This window comes from Echinops telfairi, unplaced genomic scaffold, assembly GCF_000313985.2.
Source record: "Echinops telfairi isolate 266 unplaced genomic scaffold, ASM31398v2 ScPeMD7_19;HRSCAF=73, whole genome shotgun sequence".
NCBI lineage: Eukaryota > Metazoa > Chordata > Mammalia > Afrosoricida > Tenrecidae > Echinops > Echinops telfairi.
This window is the reverse complement of record NW_022103916.1, coordinates 4,572,445-4,591,670: the sequence shown is the minus strand read 5'-3', so window position 1 is coordinate 4,591,670 and position 19,226 is coordinate 4,572,445. Positions and strand designations below refer to the sequence as shown.

The 19,226-nt window shown below is 48.8% G+C and overlaps 1 protein-coding gene across 2 annotated transcripts in view; it reads right to left on the bottom strand.

Moving 5' to 3' along the window:
* The window catches only part of GRIPAP1 (GRIP1 associated protein 1), a 29,727-nt gene extending 10,743 nt beyond the window's left edge, over nucleotides 1–18,984 (bottom strand). Inside the window, exons 1-17 of one of the 2 annotated variants that reach the window (XM_004713153.4) lie at nucleotides 18,938–18,984; nucleotides 16,728–16,794; nucleotides 16,526–16,587; nucleotides 14,707–14,733; nucleotides 13,684–13,791; nucleotides 10,143–10,293; nucleotides 8,334–8,518; nucleotides 8,117–8,164; nucleotides 7,481–7,512; nucleotides 7,116–7,163; nucleotides 6,880–6,979; nucleotides 4,986–5,063; nucleotides 4,683–4,775; nucleotides 3,737–3,871; nucleotides 1,059–1,154; nucleotides 522–734; nucleotides 271–384 (exon numbers count right to left, since the gene is read on the bottom strand). In XM_004713153.4, coding sequence (XP_004713210.1) covers nucleotides 271–384; nucleotides 522–734; nucleotides 1,059–1,154; nucleotides 3,737–3,871; nucleotides 4,683–4,775; nucleotides 4,986–5,063; nucleotides 6,880–6,979; nucleotides 7,116–7,163; nucleotides 7,481–7,512; nucleotides 8,117–8,164; nucleotides 8,334–8,518; nucleotides 10,143–10,293; nucleotides 13,684–13,791; nucleotides 14,707–14,733; nucleotides 16,526–16,587; nucleotides 16,728–16,794; nucleotides 18,938–18,979 — 1,599 coding nt within the window. In that variant the 5' untranslated portion in view covers nucleotides 18,980–18,984. The remainder of the gene's footprint in view (nucleotides 1–270; nucleotides 385–521; nucleotides 735–1,058; nucleotides 1,155–3,736; nucleotides 3,872–4,682; nucleotides 4,776–4,985; nucleotides 5,064–6,879; nucleotides 6,980–7,115; nucleotides 7,164–7,480; nucleotides 7,513–8,116; nucleotides 8,165–8,333; nucleotides 8,519–10,142; nucleotides 10,294–13,683; nucleotides 13,792–14,706; nucleotides 14,734–16,525; nucleotides 16,588–16,727; nucleotides 16,795–18,937) is intronic. The other variant, XM_045288282.1, reaches the window with a different exon arrangement.
* Nucleotides 18,985–19,226: the final 242 nt, after the last annotated feature.

Sequence of the window (19,226 nt, the reverse complement as noted above, 5' to 3'; positions counted from 1 at the left end):
CCACTCACACCACTGGTCCTGTAGGGCTCATCCATCCTGGATTCCCTGTATTTCCAGTTCCTATCTGTACCAGTGTACCTCCTCTGGTCTAGCCAGGCTTGCAAGGTAGAATTCGAGTCATGGGGTCTTAAGCATTGGTCATCCCCTGATCACCCACTCCCTCCAGAAGGCTTCTCAGCGAGTTCCAGGGCCTGACCGCTCCTGGTACTAGCTTGGAATGGGTACCCCTCCGCACCAGCCTCTGCCCTTTACCAGGCACCACCAACTCACCTCAGCTTCCTTTAAGCGTCGTTCGAACCAGCCTTTAGCTCCATCCATGGAATGTACCTGAGCCTGCAGTTCTTCCACTGTCTGTTGGAGGTTCTCCATGTCCCGTGTGCGGGCCTAGGCGGGACAAGATGGTCACGGCTGGGCAGGCACAGGAATGGGTGCCTCGTTTGCTCTAATCAGTGGCCCATCAGAACAAGTATGGTCCCCAGGTTGTATAGGGGAAAGGGCCTCATCATCATCCACCCGCCCACCTTCTCCTCTCGGATCTGTCCGCGGAGCTCCTCCTCCTGCCGCTTCTTGTCTTCATGTAGCTCTCGGAGCTCCCGCTCATAGCGGGCCCGCACCCCTAGCACCTCCTTCTCATGCCGTAGGAGGACTGCTTCCAGCTCCTCCTTGTGCTGCGACTTCTCCTGCAATGTTTCCATCGCCAGCTCATCCAGCATGGCCTTCCGCTTCTCAGCACTCTGGGAGCCAGGGGGTTGGGACCGGAAGATGGCAGTCAACCGCCTGCCCCACCCCCAACAAAGACCCACCAGCCTCTCCCCACCTGGGCCCAAAGAGCTTGTAAGACTGTATCCTCTCCCTCCCTCAGATAACTAAGCTTCTCACCCAACCTTACCGGCTTTCTTTTCCTTCATATTCCCAGGGATTTTGCAAAGGAAATGGTCCACCCTAGAACAGGGCAACTTTTTTCTTGTCCCATCTCCCTGGATTTGGCCACATCATGTCCCCTGTCCCTACAGACTGGGTCAATCCCTCCACTCCCCAGCCCCACTCGAGTGCCCCACCTTTCGAGCCTCCTGAAGGTCCTGAATCAATTGCTCCTTCTCCTGTCCTAGTTCTTGAAGCTGTTCCAGCAGCCGACTATTGGCCCGTAATGACTCCTGACAAAAGAACAGAGGCAAGAAAGAGCTTCCAACCCACTTCTTCTGATAGACCACCTTCATTAACCTTGCCCCCTTCAGGCCCAGTGGTGTACCGCTGTGGCATGACCACTACCCACTTTCAGGCTGCTGCTGGTTTTCGCAGGGTATGCAGTACGGCAGAGACTCCAGTTGTCCCCTAGCACTAGGACTTTTAGTTGGGCGCGTGTGGTTGTCTAGCTGATGTTGCTCTTGCTCCCTTGCAGTTAGATTTGGCCATGCCACTACTTTCTGTATGCAGAAGTGGGGAGCATAACTTAGGTTGTGCTCTTGAAGAAAAGGGGGGATGCTGTTCCTGTCCCCCTTCCTCCCAGGTGGTCGGGGAATTTGAGCAATCCACTTCGATAAAGAAAGAGAAGTCTTTTGTTGAAGGTGGCCGAATGGCCCTGTAGAAGGAGCTTGGGTCCTTGGTGATTATAAAGCCATCATCCTCTCCCTGGACAACTGAGATGTAGTCAATTAATGTGGTCCTTTTAGCTGCAATCCTCACAATCCCCATTGTGACAGATTACAAATGTGACATAAATGTCTGTGGATAGCCTCTGTTCCATTCAGGAGGGAGTCCTCTGCTGTATTAATAGACAGGATTCAGATGGGATTAAGACTCCACCTTAGTAGAGGGGGTGAACCTTTGTTTCCTTGGGAGGATAGTCTGCTGAAAGACGAAACCACACCTCTATCAAAGCCACACCTTTGTGAGTAAGAGCCATCTACTGTGTTTCCCTGAAAGCAAGACATCCCCCGAAAATAAGACCTACTTACAGTTTTGCCTCTTGCTGAAATATAAGGCATCCCCCGAAAATAAGACTTCCCGAAAATAAGGGTTTGGATTGTTATAATGATGTTCCAGAAGATGATATGACTGTCATTGAATAAATGAGTAAATGTACCATAGATGGTTGTACATGGAAATAATGGTAGTAACAAGAAAGTCTTGATACTGTAGGATTCAGTTTGTCTGGTTATGGTGGTTTGTGATGACAACTACTACCATACCGTATATAGGCAATAAATTTCCTTTTCGTTGTTGTTCAACAATAAATATGTACCGTATTCTTCTTCATGGAAAAATAAGACATCCCCTGAAAATAAGACCTAGCACATCTTTGGGACCAAAAATTAATATAAGACACTCTTATTTTCGGGGAAACAGGGTAAGCAGGGATGCAGAAACATCCCAGGACCACTGGAAGAGAAGCCACCCACTGAGCACGTTCAAAATCTCTGTCTGAAGTGGCGGAAACCGAGACCAGAGGCGCCAGAGGCTGGGGCACAGGGACTATGGGACTGAGCAAAAGCAAGGAAACCAGGAGACAGAACAGAGGAGCAGTGCAGAGGCTATGGGAGTGACTGGTGGGATTCCTGGCTCGCAGAGATCAAAGGACCACCTGGCCGAGAGACTGCGAACTCAGATAGACTCTGCTGCTGGCTGAGGAGAGACATTGCTGTGGACCAATGACTGTATCCTTACTGTTTACTGATCCTGACTTGTGAGTTCTGTGTGACTATTGCAACAGTGTATCAAACCCAACAGAGTGCTGTGCGAGGGAGGAAGGCTTGGTGTCAGAATAAGTAAAGAAAGGGGGAGTAGAAGGGGGAAGGTGTGGAGAGGAGGGGCAGAAGGGGGAACTGACCGTAATGATGACACTTAATAACCTCCCCCCCAGGGGTATGAACAACAGAAACTGTGGGGGAAGGGAGACAGGGGTCAGTGTAAGATATGAAAATAATTTCTAATTTAGCAAGGGGTCATTGGGAGGGGTGGCGAGGAGGGAGGGAAGAAAGAGGAGCTGATACCAAGGGCTCAAATACAAAGTAGATGTTTAGAAAACAATGATGGCAACCTATGTACAAATATGCTTGATACAATTGATTACGGATTGTTATAAGAGGCCACAATAAAATGATCTTTTAATTAAAAAAAAAAGAAAGGTAGAAGGTGAAGAAGACGTCTTACTTCTTTCTGCCTCAGTGGCAATAGGGAAGTCAGAGGCAGCTATGTCCTGTTCCCCTGTGCCCCGCCCCCCTGCCCCCACCTGCCCCAACACCATTTTTCTTTTTCTCAATAGCCTCCCAGGACTTTTATATGGGAGATAGCTCCCTTTCTTTTCTGTTGTTGACTTGTACAGATTAAACTCTCAAGTGACTGGACATTTTTACACAAACAATGGGGGTTGTTGAAAGGGTCAAACTTTCATTCACATTCATTGACCAAGGCACAACCATGCCTACCAGATGAATATGTGTCAGAATAAAACAAGGAGGGCGTTAAAATCATCAACAGATGGGGCACCCTCAACACATTTCTATCTTCTCCGACCCACTGTTATTTTGGTTTCTATTATGGAAATGGGTGCCCTCACTCAGTAAAGTTGAAGAAGTTCAGTCTCATAGAAGTAAAACGACTTGTCCTAAGATACACGTTTGCTGACTGATGCCTAGGCTCTCCTGCCACCACAATCTTCTCATGGTACCTCATGGGCAACTCCACGGACTCAGTAGCAGGGAACTAGGAGAAGACAGACAAGCGTCAAAGATGTCACCTGGAGCTGGGAGTTGAGATCATCTTTCTGTCCCATGAGGTCCTCGTACTCAGCCTGCCGCTGCTGCAACTCAGCTGCTAGCCCGGTAGTCTGTTCCCGGAGCGCATTCAGTTCTTGGGTCTTGGCTGTTTGGATCTGGAAAAAGTGGTGTTGATCGAGCGTGAAGTGAAAGAGGCCCAGAGGCCAAGCACAGGACACGGCCCCCTATTTCCCGGGGGGCAAGCTCAGAGATGGGGGAAAACATCCAAGAGTAGACAGAGAGGATTTCAAAAGAAATAACAGTGAGCGAAAGAGACTGTGGGAATGGGTACCTTGTGGTGTATTCATACAATGGGGTCGTTTCCCAGACAAACCAGGGTGTCTGACTCTAGAGGATGTTAAAGGACAAGCAAAAAAACCCCAAACAAAACAAACAAACAAACAAAAAGGACAAGCAAACTTACTCGATGGTGAGAGAGATCAGAAAGGTGGATACTTCCGCGGTGGGCAGGAGTGACTGGGAAAATGTACAGTGGAATTTTCTAGGGTGGTGGTCACATGGGAACATGTGTACACATGCACACACTCATATAGATACACATCTATGTATATGAACTTATGTGCATATATGTAGCTATGAGGAAACTTCTAAAAGTTCATGGAAATATCCCATTTTTTCCATGAACTTTTACTGCCTCCTTATCTGTATAGGTAGGTATACAGGCATACACATACATGTATGATCTACTGAGCTGTACACTTAGGGTTAGCATACTTCACGCATTTTACTGAAGAAGAAACTGGAATGCAAGAGAAGCAGAGTTGGATGGTTAGAGAAAAATTGGAAATGAAACAAAAAAGTAGAAGAGCACGAGGTCCAGACCCCCCTGCCCCATGAGGTGGACCAGAAATAGAAGGAGGGAGGGGCTGGTGGAGGAATCAGCGAGGGCTCCCAGGGGTCCTGTACCTGCTCCAGGGCAGCCAGGCTAGTCCTCAAGGCACTGTTCTCAGCCAAAAGCCCTTCCACTTGTTCCTGCGCATCTGCACTCTGGATGGACACCTGGCCCCACCCCATAACAGGTGAGAGCAGGCCCGAGAGAGAGACCGGACCCACCAGTAGCTAATAAAGCAAGGAAAGGGACAGACACATACACACAAGACTCGGGGAGCAGGATCCCTGGGGCCTTGCCTGCCTGTATACCACCCACTCACCCACTCGGGCCCTCTTCATGCTCACCCTCACCTCCCTGGGCTCACCCCTACAACGTACCTGATCTTGCAGGGCTCGCAGAGCTGCCGCATGCTCCAGGCGCTCCCCTTGCTGCTGATCTCTCAGTTCTGCCAAGCTCTGTGGGGGACACAGAAGGCGAGGGGAGCCTATTTCAGACCTTAGCCTCCCTTGGATATGTAGATTCACAGAGGCTTCCTCTGTGACCACCCAACAGCATGTCCCTAACACCTGAGGATTCAGACTAAGCAGCCACCAAAGATTTCAGCCTCACCCAGACTCCAGGTCATTACCCCATGGGGCCTCAGACACACTCAGTCCCTTTGCCCCAGCCTTTAGTATATCCCAACATACATACGCTCCAGGCCCTAGCCCCTGGACACTTTAAATTGATCTAACCTCCATCTATAAGAGGTCTCAGGCTCACCCTGATTCCAGATTATTGTTCTTTGGGATTCTCAGATACTCAGGCCCGATAGCAGCAGTTCTCAACCTGTGGGTCGCAAACCCTTTGGGGGTAGAATGACCCTTTCACAGGGGTCGCCCGATTTATCACAGTAGCAAAATGACAGTTATGAAGTAGCAACGAAAATGATTTTATGGTTGGGGGGGGGGATCACCACAACATGAGGAACTGTATGAAAGGGTCACGGCATTAAGAAGGTTGAGAGCCACTGCCCTATAGGCTTAGATTCAATCAGCCCTCAGGACCCCAGAGTTACCCAGACTCCTGACCTCAATCCCCAAGGTTCTCAAAGCCATTCAATTCCCATGTCTCTAGCTCCCAAGAGTCTTGGGCTAATCAAACTCACAATCCCAGACTTTGGAGGTCTCAAAGTCCTACAACCTCCTAGCTTTCAGCTCTTAGTGGGGTTTTAGACTGCCCCTACCCCCCACTGTTCCTGTGACCCCCAGTCTCTGGGGATCTTCATATAACACCCAGATCCTTTGGGTCTCAGTTTTACCTGTATTCTGCCCCCAATCCTCAGGGGGCACCGAGCCCACATGTTTCCAGCTCCTAGGGGCCTTCGATCCACAACTCACCACAGCCTCCATTTCAAGAGATCTATAACTTTCCCCCTTTAGGGAAACACCTAGAGATTTGAACTCATTCAGTCCTCAACCTTCAGGAGCCTTAGCTATATCTGGATTTCTGCTGTAGTCCTTGGAGTCCCAGGCTCCCTAGGTTTTTGTTTCCATCCTCCAGGGTCTCAGGACCACCCAGTTCATGTGATCCCAGTCGCTAGGTGTCTAATATCCAATCCAGCCCCCACACCCTGAGTTTCAAATGTACCCAGCCTCCTGCTTCAAGCTCTCACCTTTGGGAACCTTATAAGTACTCAACTAAGTCCTCAGCCTCTGGGAGTCTCAAGCTTACTGATATCCCTGTCTCTCGTGGTCTCAACAGGAGCCCTGGTGACATAGTGTTTATGTGTTGGGCAGTTCAAAACCACCAGCTGCTCTTCAAGAGAAGGATGGGGCTTTCTACTCCATAAAGAGTTATAGTCTCAAGAACTCACAGGGGCAGTTCGGCCCTGTCCTATAGGATCGCTATGAGTCAGCACTGACTTGAAGGCGTGGGTTTGGTTCGGTAGGGTCTGGAAGTCTTCCAGCCTTCAGGGATTTCAGACTCAACTCAAATCCTGTTCTCAATACACAGTGACAACAGATTTATCTATATTCCTGGCATACAGCCCCCAAGTGTTTTGACCCTAGGGATCTTAGATTCATACAGCAGACTCTTATCCCACCTTGAGGCTATATCTAACTTCCATTTTCCTAGCTTCTTGGGGATCTAAGAAGCTTAGATCCATAATATTTCTAACACAGGAGATTAAAAACTCCCCCAGCAGCCTCTGTGAACCTCAAACCTCCCCCAACTCCTAGCCCTGGAGCCCTACCCCAAGGATCTCAGAAACTGCCCCTCCACCCCCACCTGATTGGCAGCCTCAAGTTCCTGCTGCAGCTTCTGGGTTCGAGCCAGCTGAGCTTTGAGATCAGCTTCCTTCCGCTGTTGTAACTCCTCAATCTTGTTCCTGGAGGGCAGAGCAGGAGGAGGGCGGTTGGGCACAGTGGGCGTAGTTTGAGGTTCTATCTCCCAGTTCTGCCCCAGTGACCTTCGGTTAATTCTGTTGGGTACCGTCCCCCAACAATCCCGATCCTGGCAGTTACCTGCTGTCATTGAATAGTGTCTCTTTCTCTGTCTGCAGGCGGCAAAAACTGGACATAGAAAAATAGACAGATAGGGATCAGTCCTACAAGTTCCCTACCTCCGGTTGTCGTTGCTAGGGGCCGTCGAGTGGGTCTGAATCGTAATGACCCTGTGCACAACAGAAGGAAACACCACCCGGTCCTGCACCGTCCTCACGATTGTTCTCATGTTTGAGCCCATCGTTGCAGCCACGGTGTCCATCCAGCGTGTCCAGGGCCGCCTCTTTCTCACTGCCCCTCTCCTTTACCAAGCACGATGGCCTTTCCCCTTACCTTTTAGTCCTCTAAGACTAGTTCTCCCACTTAAAAAAAAAAAAGAAAATTACCTTTCTTGTTTCTTTTTCAGTTTCTCAGAGAGCTGGAGGCGGGGAGGGGAGGGGGAGAAGGGACAGACAAGTGATGACGATAATACTAATAAAGCCAAAATAAACAATAATCACCATGATTTCTTACTAACTTCCTTCTAGAAGCTAGCTCATGGATGCTTCAAAAGAATGCTGAAAAGTGAGTACTAATGGTTCACAGATGGGAAAACGGAATCTCAGAAGTGTTACATCATTTGCCTGTATATCTGGCTAGTAGCAATGTGATCGCCAGCTCAAAGCCTGGCATTCATGCCCCCCAGAATGCCAACCAAAGGCTACATCATAGGATGGCTAGGTTGGGAGGCCTGAAAAGTACAGCCATGACTGACTACCTCACCATGGGGCCTCCAGTGTTCTATGGATGCTTTGATGACTGACTGACTGACCAAGCAGAGTTGGCAGGAAATAAGGACATGGTGGGATCGAAAGCCACTTTGAGATACAACCGAGTCCCTTCATTTCACACATGAAGAAATTGAGGTTTTGAAGGGGCACTATGTATGCCCTTTCTGCCCTATCAGGAGAAGTGTGGTAGGTGGGGGGTAGGGTGGGGGGTGATGTGGGAAAAAGCTCAAGGAAAACTCCTGGCAGACCCACCTTAGCAAGTTCTTCTTGTAGCCTGGATGTCTCGGCCTGCTTCAAGTTCTACAGGGAAGAACAGGGCTGTTGTCAGCAAGCAGAGGATAAAATCTCTGACCTCCGACCTCCCTCAACCCAGTGACCCCATGAGAAGGCGATGCCACAGACCTCTCCATGGGACCAGCGAGAGGGCTGGCACAAATATTTCCCTGTCTCCCAGCAAACCCAGATTCACCTCCAAGCCTTGCAGTTGCTCCCAGAGCAATCTCTTCTCTTCTTTCTCCATTTCCCATTTCAGCTGTACTTCTGACAGTGGCATGGGGGCTGGGACAGTAGGAGCTGGGCCCCCTGGGAGCTCACCTTGACCCTCGGTGACATCTAGAGACCTCTCGGTCTCTTTCCCATAGCGCTCATGCAGGGCTGGTGGGTAGGACAACAAAATGTGGAGGATGAGTTAGTTTTTCAAGACCCTTGCCATACCTCAAATAGAGGATGAGCTGACCTTTGACCCTTCATGTAACAGAGACTCTTCCCCGTTCAGCTACAAATCAATGGTTCAGCCCCATGTACGCTTCTCACAAAACGTTTTAAGCCCACAACCACTAAGATTCTGCAGATCATCAAATTATCCCACGTTGCTTTTCCAAGCCTCACTCACAGTGTTCCCAGGCCAGGCCCACTGTGCTTCACCCCCTGCAGAAGCTGACTCTCTGCCCTGTTGTTCTCAGTCCTCGAGTTCTTTCCAACTCACTGTGACCCCAGGTGTGCACACTATAACAGGTCCATAGGATTTTCAATGGCATGATCTTTCAGAATTGCTTTTTAAAAATTAATAAATCATTCTACTGGGGGCTCTTACAACTCTTAGCCATTCATCAGCTGTATCAAACACATTTGTACATATATTGCCACCATCATTTGCAAAATATTTTCTTTCTGCTTGAGCCCTTGGTATAAGCTCCTCTTTTTTTCCTCTCCCTCCCCCACATTCCCACCCTCATGGACCCCTGATAAATTATAAATCATTATTTTCATATCTGACACTGTCCGCTGTCTCCCTTTGCCCACATTTCTGTTGTTTGTCCCCGTAGGGGGCTATATGTCAATCACTGTAGTCGGTTTCCTCTTTCTCCCCCTTCACCCCCACCATCCCCCTACCCTCATGGTTTCGCTACTCCCATTACTGTTCCTGAGGGGTTTATCTGCCCCGGATTCCATGTGTTGAGAGTGCTTATCTGTACCAGTGTACATGCTCCGGTCTAGCTGGGTCATGATAGCGGGGAGAGGGCACATGAAAGAACTAGAGGAATGTGTGTTTCATCAGTGCTGTACTGCGCCCTGGCTGACTCGTTCCTGCCGCGTGACCCTTCTGTGAGGGAATGTCCAATTGTCTACAGATGGACTTTGGGTCTCCTCTCCAACCCCCGGCATTTGCATCTATTTGCTTCCTTTGGGTCTTTGATGCCTGGGACCTGATCCCATCGACACCTCATGATCACACAGGCTGGTGTGTTTCTTCCATGTGGGATGGTTGCTTCTCTGTTCGATAGCCGCTTGTTTAACAGAATGGCTCTGATACTCACCTAATTCCCTACCCATAATTCCCTACCAAGCCTCCCTCCTGACCACTTAAAAGTCCTCACACCAGAACCCTGTGACACACTCTCAAGCTTGCTTTCAGCTTTCATCCTCGACCCGACTTCCAGACGTTCCTCCATTGACTTTCTCCACTTCGTAAATATGTCCTTTTCGACATTCCACTTGCCAATCTCTTAGTATTTACTATGTCCCAGGCACGGAATTAAATGCAGAATGATACTATCTCTTGTCTCTACTACAATTTGCTCTGTTGCCCAACTGAACTTTGGCCCAGAGAGTTGAAATAGCCTGTCCAAAGTCACACACTGGTTCATGCTCGGGCCAAGCCTGATTCTGAAGCTCCTCCCTTTCTCTGGGGGTGGAGGTCGGGGTGGGGGGCAGCGGGCACCCCCCTTGAGCTATTCAAGCCCCGAGGTCCCCGCCTCCCCGGAGGGCCTTGGAGCACCTGCCACATTCTTCTGTAAGGCTGTGTTCTCGGCTTGCAGTCTCAGCAGCTCCCCGTCCACAAGGCTCCCGACTTGAGCAGCCCCTTCCCTGGCAGCGCCATCCTTCAGTTGCTGGTTCTCCCACTCAAGCTGTTCCATCTGGCTGCAGAGCTGAGCAGAGAAGAGGAGGGAATCAGTACAATGGTCTCACAAACCTACACCCCGCTCGGCACACTTCCTTTCCATAATCGCCCTGGCAGACAGGTGCTGGCACTATCCTCCCTTTATGAGTAAGGGCACTGAAGTGCAGAGATGGTAAGCAACTCTAAATTCGCACCCCTGATCAGTGACAGAATGAAAGAGGAGGAGGATACTGAGAACAACTTCCCCTTCACCCTCTCCCAACTTTAAAGACCTTGGGCTGCTCTGCGAGTTCCCTCGACAAGACATAACAGACAGGCCCATCACTAGCCCAGCACTGTGGAGAGGCGTATGGCCTGCATTCTCGGCTCAGGGACAGATCCCTCTTAGCCCAGGTACCATCAACAGCTCTCAGGGGATTTCTAGGATCAGCATTGCTGACAGCCTTTGGCCTGGGAAAGGTGGGCAATACAAAGAAATCTAAAACCGGCTTTGCTGAGCTCCTGACTCACGGCAGCCCTGAGAAGTTCCCAAGTCTCCATGTTCACGCGAGAACACTAAGGCCTACAGAGAATGTTTACTTGATTGTCTGGGCTATTCTTCTACCAAGAATACGATTCCTTTCTTCCAGCTCTTCGTGACTGGCTTCTTTGCAGACTTCAAGATTCTGCTCAAATGTCCTCCTCCATTTGTTTCGATTTTATCTAGTGTTTAGCACAATGAAGATGCATACTGGGTTGCACACTGCGCTGCTAACCGTGACGTCAGCAGTTTGATTTCACTAGCTGGTCAGCAGGAGAGAGATGAGACCATCTCCTCCTGTAAAGAATGACAGCCCCAGAAAACCCAAGGAGCAACTCTCCTCTGCTCCAAAGGGTTGCTATGGGTCAGAGTTGACGTGATGGCAGTAGTTTTCGGTTTGGTTAGCACGATGGAATTGTATTTTGCAACATAAGAGTACAAGCAAAGATTCTAAACCCAGGCTGCTTGGACGTGGACTTAGACTCTGCCCCTTACTAGCTATGTGACCTTGGAACAAGGAACTTAATTTCATGGAGGCTCCATTTTTCCACACGTTAAGTGTTGTCAACTGCCATCAAGTCAGCAGCTGATGCATGGCAACTCCAATACACAACAGAACAAAACACTCCAATGGATCTGGGCCCTCCCTGTGATTGGTTGGAAACAGAACTATTGTGTTCCATAGGGTTTTCACTGGGTAATTTTTCAAAAGTAGATTGCCAGGCCTTTCTTCCTAGTCAGATTTAGTCTAGAAGCTAGCTGAAACTTGTTACGCATCATAGCAATGTGCAAGCCTTCACTTAAAGAGAGGTGGTGGTTGGGAAGAGAACCCCAGACTCCTCATGGAAGGCACAAATTCTACCACTGAATCATCAATGCCCACTCATCTGTTAAACAGTGATACAAATACAAATGAACTATCTTATAGGATGAAACACATTACAAATGTAAGTACTTCAAACAAGCCCTGGCACACAGTAACTGCTACGTACATGTTAGCTGTTGTCATGAGTGGGAATCGGCAGCAGCAGATCTGGATTTTGGTTTATCACTACGATTACTAGTTGGTTTTAGTTTGTTTGCTTGTTACTTTGCTATCTTCCCATAGAATGAGAGTCACCTCAGAGAGGGCACCAGTCTATGCAATTTACAACTGCATTTCCAAAACCAGGAACACAGTGTGTGCTTATTAGCTACTTATTGACGGCATATCTGAGCTGAAATGTCTTGGCAAACGAGTGCTTGGGCCAGGACTTGAACTCAAGTGCCTCAAGAAGTACTTCCGGTGCCTGAAAGCAGGAGAAGAGAGAATATGAAGGTCTCTACACCTGATTCAGTGCCTGGCAAAAGGGCACCAGCTGGTTACTGCCAAGTCCATTCCAAAACTCATGGTGATCTCATGTGTGTCACAGTAAATTTGCTCCGTAGAGTTTTCCAATGGCTGTTGTTTCAGAAATAAATTGTCAGGCTTTTCTTCTGAGGTGCCTCTTGGTGGGTTCTGGCCACCAACCATCTGATAGCAGCTGAATGCATTCATTAACTGTTCGGACTATCGGGGGCTCCTGGCACCCAGCGTGTGTGCCAGGAAAAATAAGCTAACCTTGGGGATTAATGCCTGCCCCTGTCCTGCCCCACCCCACAAGAAGCATGACACCATCAAATCTGGAGGCAGTGGGGAGTAAGGTTGGAAGGGCAGCTGTGATATGAGCAACAGAAGCTCTAAACTGTAATAGACAGGGAACCACACAGAAAGGTACAGCTTAAGGAGTGATGTGGTGAGACTTGTAGGTTAGAAGAACCCTTGTGGCATGGACTGTTAGTGGAAGCTGTAAGTGAGAAGACCAGAGGAGAATAGAGCATGTAGGATGTGGTAAAGGCGGAGGCAGGACAGGATCCCTGCCTGGATAAATACCAAACTTTCTAAAAGTCAAGAAACGCTGTAGAGGGGAAACAACTTAATAAAGGGATATTAGTAGCTGATACTGTGAGGTCCTGCTCTAAGTGATTTATATACATTTACAACTTAATCCCCACACAAGTCTTTTGAAGCATGTGCTGTTATTAGCATCATTTCCAATTTAAACATTTAGAAACCACGAAGCAGGTAGGTGAAGTCAATTGCTTAAGGTTACAGTTTATGAAAGGCATAGCTAAGATTTTTTATCTAGGTCTTCTGGCTCCAGAGTCCTCTCAACTACTACTTGCTACACTGTTTCTCTTGTATCTATTTATTTATTTATGCCTTGTGTGTTTTTGTTTTTCAAGCTCTGCTATTCTATATTCTCAGGTGGAGCTGTGAATTTACTATTTTTATTGCCAGGAGTATTCCCCCATCCTCCCTGAGAGCCTCCTAAGACCTTAGAAGATGATTAACGAAGGAGTCAGAAGATGGATAAGGGAACCAAAGTCTCCAATTGTCCAGGAGGTTTAGAAACTGTCTGGACACAGAAGTCAGTAAGCAGACAGAATGATCTGGCTCAGGAAGAATCGTCTGAAAAGAGGTAGAATCCCAGGATCATGTCCGATAAGTGTGGAGGAAAAGAGAAGTAGCTCAAGCACCTTTCTATCCCATATTAAGTGCAAGAACTTGACCTAAGACCGCCCCCCCCCCCCAGGAATCTATAGCATCGGCCCCAAATCATACAAAAATGAGACTTGAAGCTCAAAGAAAATGAGTCACTTGGCCAGGAGCCACCTGACCTCATGTCTTGAAGCCTTCTAATTCCAGCAGAGAGAGTGGTCCCATCTGTCAAATCCCTGCCCCCTAGCAGCAACCCAGGAATGGTTTCAGCACCACGGACAGTGGTCCCGGCCCAGCCTCTGCCCAGCCCATCTTCGGCTGCCCTTTGGTTTCAGCCCAGGTGGCCCCTAGCCCTTGGCTACCCATGGCACCATCACCTTGCTGAACTCAGCCATAAGCGTGCTATTCTGCAAACGGAAGTCCTCCTCCTGGCTGTGCAGCTTTGCCTGCAGCATCTCGTTTTCACTCAGCAGTCCTTCGACTTCCTGCAGTGGCAAGCACACCCGAGTCAGGGTTCCAACTAGGGTAGAAAGTATGGGGAAGGGGGCAAAGAAACAGCAACAAGGTAGAAAAAGACATGGGGTAGGGGGAGGACAAAGGGTGCATAGAATGAGATGTGGAAATGAAGAGGTGAGGGGGAAAAGAGTGACAGAGGAAAGAATACAGGTGTGACAAAGAGGAGAGGCCACCATGCAATGCAGTGAGACAGTGGAAGGTGGAAAGAAAGATAAGAGAGGGAGAGGGTTTCAGGAGAAAGGGGGGGGTGGAGAGGAAGAAGAACAGAGAGCAATAAGGGTGGAGATAAGAAGAGGGAGTGATTGGGAGGAGAGGGATAGGAATGGAATAGAAAACATATAGAGAGATGGAGAGAAGGGATGTGGAGGGAGAGGGAAAAAAAGGGCAGAGAGAAATGAGCCATGAGAGAGCATCCGAGAGAGAATAGACTAAAGAGAGAAGAGAAGGATCATGGAAATAAATGAGTCAGGAAGAGATAGAAGAATGGAGGGGAGGGGGAGAAATAAAGGGAGAGAAAGAAAAAGACAAGAGAAATGATGACAGAAATAGAAATGAAGATGGAGGAGAAACAAAAAGAAGGTTGGAAAGAGAAACAAGAGACAGAGATAGAGAGAGGTTCTGAGAAGGGAGAATTAAAATTACAAAGAGCTACGCAGAGAGCGAGACAGTGATAGTGAGCCAGTAACAGTAATTAGAGGGATTAGCAGTGAGGTGGTGAGATAGACAGATGGGCACACACACACACACACACACACACACACACACACACACACAGAGGGAGGGAGGGAGAGAGAGAGAGAGAGAGAGAAAGCAAGCTCAGCATAAAGAGAGGTTAGCATACAGACAGTCTCCCAGACACACTCAGCCACCATGGGGATTCTTACCTGAGCTTTCTTGCTCTTGCTCAGTGCCTAAAGGGCAGGGGATTGAAAAAGAGACACAAGAAACAGGGTATAGAGAGAATTATGACAAGGGGGGCGGGGACGATGATAGGTGTTGAAAGATGAAAGTCTTCAATCACAGAACTTGTGTGATGATTTGGAGCCCAAAGGAATGATGGGAAAAATGAATACATGAACAAGTGATGGAAAGGGGATTCTGCCTTGGTGCCCCCAACCCAAAAAAACCCCTCACTGCCATCAAGTCCATTTCAACTCACAGCCATCCTATAGGACAGGGTAGAACTGCCCATGTGGGTTTCTGAGACTGCATCTCTGTACAGGAGTAGAAAGCCTCACCTTTTCCTATGGAGCAGCTGGTAGTTTCGAACTGCTGACCTTGCAGTTAGCAGCCCAATGTGTAACCACTATGCCACCAGGGTTCCTCCTCTGGAACCCCAGCACACAGAAATCATATTTTCCTCTAAATTCTTAAGGTCCTTTATGGACTGCATCTGGACTCAGAAATGGTGACCCCATTGCTACTTCTGTCCAAATAGTCTATTACAGATCCCTCCCATGCAATCTGGAAACTGTTGCTCCCCTGCTGTCTAGCCTACAGCATGGCTAGACTTCAGGAATCAGTTATTTTCCCAAAGAGAAGCCCAGCTTTCCTGATAGTGAGATTTTCTGTATTCTTTGATTCAACAAATATTTATTGAGCACATACTACATTGTACCACACATGGGGGCAGAGCAGTGATGAAAGGAGACAAAGAGCAGCCTTGAATGTCTTGAAAGGTCATAACAGGTTATGTTCAAGGTCATCTTTACAGGATCTGAGAGGTAAGGAGCCTAGTCTTGAACAATTGAGCAGGCATACCTAAAAATATTGCCAGTTCAGTTCCAGACCACTGCAATAAGGTGAGTATCACAGCAAACATAGATGTTTTGATTTCCCGGGGGTTATGAAGTTAAATGTACATGATGCTATAGCCTACTAGGGAGGAAGACGGGGGTGGGGTGGGGGTGGGGTAGGGGTGACTTTCTATGCATGTAAGGAGCTCCAGGCTCAGAAACCCACAGGAGCAGTTTTACCTACAGGATTGCTGTGAGTCGGAATTGACTCAATGGCAGTGAGTTTGGTTTTAGTTTGCTAGGCTATTAAGTGTGCAACAGCATTATAAAAAGGTTTGCAAGACCGTGAGAAGTACCAAAATGTGATATGAAGTGAGCCCATGCTGTTAGGAAAAATGGCACCAATAAAGTTGATTGACCCAGGGTTTCTACAAACCGCCCATTTCTTGCAAATGCACTCCCTACCGAGTATAATACAATGAAGCAACATAAAACGAGGTGTGCCTCTACCTGGACAGGGCTGGAAGGTGGGTGGATAGTGGGGGCAGATTCAAGGACGATTTACTGGTAGATTTGACCATTTAACTAGGAGCCCTGGTGGCATAGTGGTTACGAGTTAGGCTGTTAATCACAAGGTCATTTCAGTCTTGGAAACTCACCGGGGCCAGTTCTACCCTGTCTTATAGGGTGGCTATAAGTTGGCATTGACTTGATGGCAATGAGTTTGGGGTTTTGGTTCTTGCTCATTTAACTAGAAGTCTGTGCATGAGAATGGCTAAGTAAAAATTAAGAGTGAATTAAAATTCATCAAGAAATTAAGCAGAGTTCGGGAAACTTAGCTTTCCATGTGATTTTGTTAAATGACAGCATGAAATAGCATGTAACAGTAGGCCTGGCTCAGTGTGGGTGCTCGATGCAGAAAGAAATGAGTCAGAAGATGGGGAGAGGGAATGATGGAGGGAAGTACCTTCTGAGCTTTGGCGAACTCCTTGTCCAGGTAGGCGACCTTCTGTCGAAGGCTGGTGAGCTCTAGTGATGGGAAAGCAGAGAGTACCAGCCCCAGTCAGTGGCAAGGAACTGAAAAGTCCCTCTACTAGGCCTATGAGCATAAAAACCTTGGCTGATGTACCCCCAGGGTACCCCCATCTAATGGGACTCCCTTGGCTCACCAACACCATTCTTCCGGAGTTCATCTGAAAGCTGATAGTTGTTTGTCCGGAGTTCCAGGAGCTGAGCCTTTGGGAGAAGCAGGGAAGGAAAAAGATTTGAGTCAGGAATGTCCTTGGGCCTACTTGGGCCATGAGGAAATTAAGCCCGGGAATCCCATGGACCCTGCTACTCTCCATGTGTCTCTAGCTACTCCATTCAGACCTACGCACACTGCATCCTAAATGAGGTCGTCAGCCTTCAGCTCCCGTTCCATCTTCTCCAACTCCAATGTGTAATAACCCTGGCCAGGTTCATTGCTCCAGCTTCCTGCTGCCTCCAACTCTCCCCCAATTCACTCTATACTCAGGGGTATCCCAGGGTGTTTGCTAATGGTCCACGTTCGCCCAGTCAAGGTCTTGCTCATGTGCATTCTGTAGCTCTCCATGTCCATAGCATCAAATTCCTCTTCCTTTTCTTGCTCTTTGCACAATAAATGCTGTTCTTTGTCAGGAGTGCGTGTTATGCATCCTCCTGATCAGACCTCGAGGCCCTGAGGGTGAGTGGGGGCAAGGGCCTACTGTCCTCTTTTCCAAAGGAAGATGGCTTGGTAGTTCCCTGCTCAACCTTCACTGAATCAAAGCGCTGCCCTCCCCTCAACCCATGAAAAACAAACCCAGGCCTCCTTCACGAATAAAGGAGAGAGAAATACAGGCTACTCACATCAGCACGTCTCTCCCTACTAGATTTGAAGGCTCTGGGGTCAGTTCTTCCCAGACCCACTGTCCCTTACTCTACCTACCAGGACCTTCCTCTCCTTCGCCCTCTCATAGCACCAGCACCCTTGGTGGTGGCTCAAGGCCCGAGAGCCTGGATTCTAGAAAATCATCCCTACCCCTGTGCTCTCCGGGGCCCAGTGATCTAGCTCCTGCAGATTGGGTCCAGTTGGAATGCCCAGACCCTCTGCACAATTTGAGACTGCCTCCCCATCAGGCTCCAATAGTTTTCCCTCACTCAGGGCCCCAGGATTGATCAGTCTTCGTCACTCAAGGCTCCTCCATGCCCCTCAAGCTCTTCCCAGTTCCAATGGGATCGAATTACTCCCTTTGCGAGTCTCTCCTTCACAAGGCCGGGGGTGGGCCAGCTGGATTACTTTTACCCACTTAGATTCTCCCCCACATAGGTTACATAGGAAACCATTCATGACCCATTGGTTTTACCCTCAGACGCCCTCACAACGAAGACAACTGGAGTGTCTCATATAAAGATCCATGGGGGATAAAGAGAAATAAAGATCCATGGGATTACCCTTCCTTACTAGGAGTTCCTCCTTCTCCCGACGGGAGAAAAACTCAAGTTTTCCTGCTTGTGGTCCAAGTGCTTTCCTCTCTTAGTCTCCCCATATAGTCAATTCAGTAGTCACTGCCAATGAAAAACTTCCTCAACAAGGGCCTCCTCCCGGTAAGTACTATGCTACCCTTCATCCCCTCTGGGGGCACTCGCCCCCTACCTCCGTCTGCGGTGGGGGGTGGGGGGCATGTGGTCAGGGTAGCACCTCAAGGCGCTTCCCAAAGAGTTCTGTAATTTCCCCCAAATGAGATCCAAAGGCTAAACTTTGGCATCCCCTCTGGTCCTCCCCCCAAAGAAGACTAATGGCGTTACCTATTCAGAACCTTCTTTATCGCAGGCCTAATGAGATCACCCCTGATGGACCCACTACCAGCACTCACACAGGATCTCCACCTCCCGAGAACAATTACAGCACCTGGAGCCTGTCCCCACGCCCGTGATATAGTGGTATCTCCCAGAAAACTGTCCACCTCCCATCGGCTAATGGTACTGCCCTTTGAAGGGCTCCCCCGTCGTGACGCAAACGATGCAATGCCCGCTTCCTTCCTCTCTAAATTAAAATGGTTTCGCCCTCTAAGGATGTCCTTCCTGCAAAGCCTAACATAGCCCGATCGTGGTGCCCCTCACTCGAGCCCAGAGGTTCTGTCCCTCCCCGGCCCGAGTAAGGTCTCTCCCACTCAAGAGCCGTCCTTCCGTCCAGGGCCAACTAAATCCAAACCTTTAGAACCCAATGGAATCTCAGAATGCAATAATAGTCTCACGACTCAGAACCTCCGCTTTCCTTCTCGCGATCAATCCCATTGAGAGGGGTCATTCCAACCAACCCCCTTCTACTCCGCCCCCCAGTCCACTAGTCCGGGGGTCTCTCCCCTGCAAGCGGCACCTGCATTCGCTGAAACTCCTCCTCAGACAGAGCTTGCGCCATGTTCCTCCCCCCCAACACCTTTCTGCGCAGACGCAAATCCGGTCTCCTGTCAGGCTGAGGATCGGAGCAAACCACTGGCCACTAACGGAGGAGGTAGGGCCCAATCCGGAAGCTCAGCATTTTGGAGAAGAAGAGAAGAGAACACAATGAACGAGTCAGGTGAATTATAGTGTAATGTTTTACAAGAATCTAGGCCACCTTGTCCAGCTTTTGAACTCACTTAGACCGTTCGTTGTGGTGCGGCATT